Raw genomic sequence first — 2500 nt, 5'->3', positions numbered from 1 at the left:
CACACACACACACACACACACACACACACACACACACACACACACACACACACACACACACACACACACACACACACACACACACACACACAAACCTGCATGTGCAGGCTCACACAATCTCCATTACAGAAGAACACACTAAAGTGTAAATTCAGGGACACACTTAGAGGACCTCAGTCACAAATGCACAAGCACCCATTCATTAACACAAACATGAGCACACTCACACACTCACACACACACACACACACACACTCACAGAGTTTCCATGGTTAAAACCATTATGTATTATTAAACAGCGGAGGCTCGTGGTGGTGGTGATAGATAGATAACCTCAGACATCTGTGACTGCTACCGGAGGTGGAATATCACAGAGACCAGAGTTTCTGCCTGCACTTTTACCACTAATCCGTGAGTTTATTTATGACAGGAAACATGATGTGCGTCAGCACAAATTTTTTCCATTAGCTCTGTGTCTTCGTCAAAGCCAGTGTGTTGCAGTGGCCCTCACACGCCACTAGGGGGCGTCTCCGTGCGGTTACAACTGTCTGGACGGAAAACAATTCTCTCTGTTTGTTTTCCTTGTTGGCACGTTTGTGTTGCACTGCTATGGGAGAGAGCCTGACTGTCAGCCTGTCACTGTTTTCCCACCATCTGCTACATGTGCCACAGATCTGGAGCAATACAACTCCATCCCTAATGAGACAGATGCCCTCGGCCACTACACGTTGAATGATGAAGAACTGTGTGTACGGGACACTCTTTCACATAGGGGGGCTGGTGGCTTCGGGCACGCCAAATTACAACGGACCAGAGAGTAGCGTCTGATGGGAATCTAGGAGAGCGGGTAATGACCCAGGCCATTATGAGTCCAGAAAGGTTTAGTAAAGCGATGTGGAGCCAGACGGGGTTAAGGTGTCTTGTTCCCGCCGATGGCTTCAGGTGCGACAGGCTCAGTCAGGCGGAGCAATGCCCGGGTGAGTCTTTACGGCGGAGAAGCCAGGAGATGCTAGAGATAGGGCTTTAACAGTGTGCTGGGACGTGAAGATGCGTGTGCATTTCACATTTCACAAGTGTGAAAAGTCCCTATTTGAATGACGGTTTTAGATGGCTCCAGTCCCTAAAATGGATTGAAACGCATATAAATATATCCTCACACACTGAGGAAGGCAGAACGGATGCTGATACGTGTTGGTGTACATCATCTTTAATAGGATCGCGCATTCACTAAAGCTAGGGCTGGCAATACACTTGGGAAGCGTTTTTTTTTCATAGTTTTTTTCAAATCCAATCAGAAATTAATCGATCAAATGGTTTGACAAATGAATGAAACAGATACGGTATCTGTGTCTGTCTGGGAAATTATTTGTAGGCCTACCTGTCCGTCTACCTACCTACCCGGCAGCATTCGCGCACTGCCCCGTGCATGCATTGCGCATGACAGGGGTTTTTTACAAGGCTAGGCAAACCAATCGCTAAACCTAGCATGCTAGTACTGTGTTTCGGGGAGTGGCTTTCATAGGGCACATTTATAAACAGGGGCGCCATGCCGCGGTAGGATCTCCGGTCAGCCTGACACCCAGTTGAGAGACGACACACAGTGTGTCTCTCCTCTACGCACAAGACAGCATCTCTCCTCTACTCACAAGACAGCATCTCCAGCTCCTTGGTGTCCTCGTCCTTCTCGCTGTCGCGGTTCTCCTCCTCGCTGTCCTTGCGGAGGTCCAGGGGCGAGGACAGGTCGGTGTCGTCCGTGTGGGCGTTCTGCTCGTCCACCACTGCATGAGGGGAGTGAGAAGATCGGAAGGGGGGTGATAGAGAGAGTGAGAGAGAGAGAGAGAGAGAGAGAGAGAGAGAGAGAGAGAGAGAGAGAGAGAGAGAGAGAGAGAGAGAGAGAGAGAGAATTAGAGGGGGGGGGAGTGAGAGAAAGAAAGAATTTGAAAGGTTGGGGGGGGGCGGAGAGAGGGTAAAAGAGACGGATGCAAAGGATAGATTGTAAGGAACAAGGCAGAGGAGAGGAATGCTAAGAAGTGCTAAATAAGTAATGAAATAGCACAGTGTAGTTGGAAGGGTTTGTTCCGCTCCCAGCCAAGAGGGAGTGGGTTCGATCCCCAGAGTCCCACAGTCTGGCCCATAAACATCCTTGAGCAAGATGCTAAACGTGGCATGCATCTTAATTCATTGTAAGTTGCTTTGGATAAAAGCAGGCGCTAAATATAGTTGCTATAAGTAGCAAATAAGTGTGTGTGTGTTTCTGTGTTTTTGTGTGTGTGTGCATGTGTGTGTGCAGTGTTTGTGTCCTTATATCCGTTTAAAGATTCTCATGTCCAGCATCTACTTCCATCGATTCTTACTCCAGTATTGCTAGAGTGACGTGTGGCCGTGTGGATCGCACCTTTCTCCGCCTGCAGGATGATCTGGCGGATGGCCTTCTTCAGACTGTTGGCCCTCAGCATCAGCTGCTCTTTGCTCTTGAAGAGGCTCGCTCCTCCTCTTCCTC

General features: G+C 49.0%; 1 protein-coding gene across 9 annotated transcripts in view; it reads right to left on the bottom strand.

The window, feature by feature from the left end:
• dgkh (diacylglycerol kinase, eta) overlaps window positions 1-2500 on the bottom strand; it is a 55541-nt gene that overhangs the window by 16274 nt on the left and 36767 nt on the right. For all 9 annotated transcript variants that reach the window (XM_030343619.1, XM_030343613.1, XM_030343618.1 and 6 more), the window contains 2 exons: window positions 2396-2500; window positions 1647-1778 (listed from right to left, as the gene is read on the bottom strand). The exon at window positions 2396-2500 is cut by the window's right edge and continues 262 nt beyond it. In XM_030343619.1, coding sequence (XP_030199479.1) covers window positions 1647-1778; window positions 2396-2500 — 237 coding nt within the window. The remainder of the gene's footprint in view (window positions 1-1646; window positions 1779-2395) is intronic.

Source organism: Gadus morhua, chromosome 20 (genome assembly GCF_902167405.1).
Source record: "Gadus morhua chromosome 20, gadMor3.0, whole genome shotgun sequence".
Lineage (NCBI taxonomy): Eukaryota > Metazoa > Chordata > Actinopteri > Gadiformes > Gadidae > Gadus > Gadus morhua.
The sequence above is the reverse complement of the archived record's forward strand: the minus strand, read 5'-3'. Positions and strand labels throughout refer to the sequence as shown.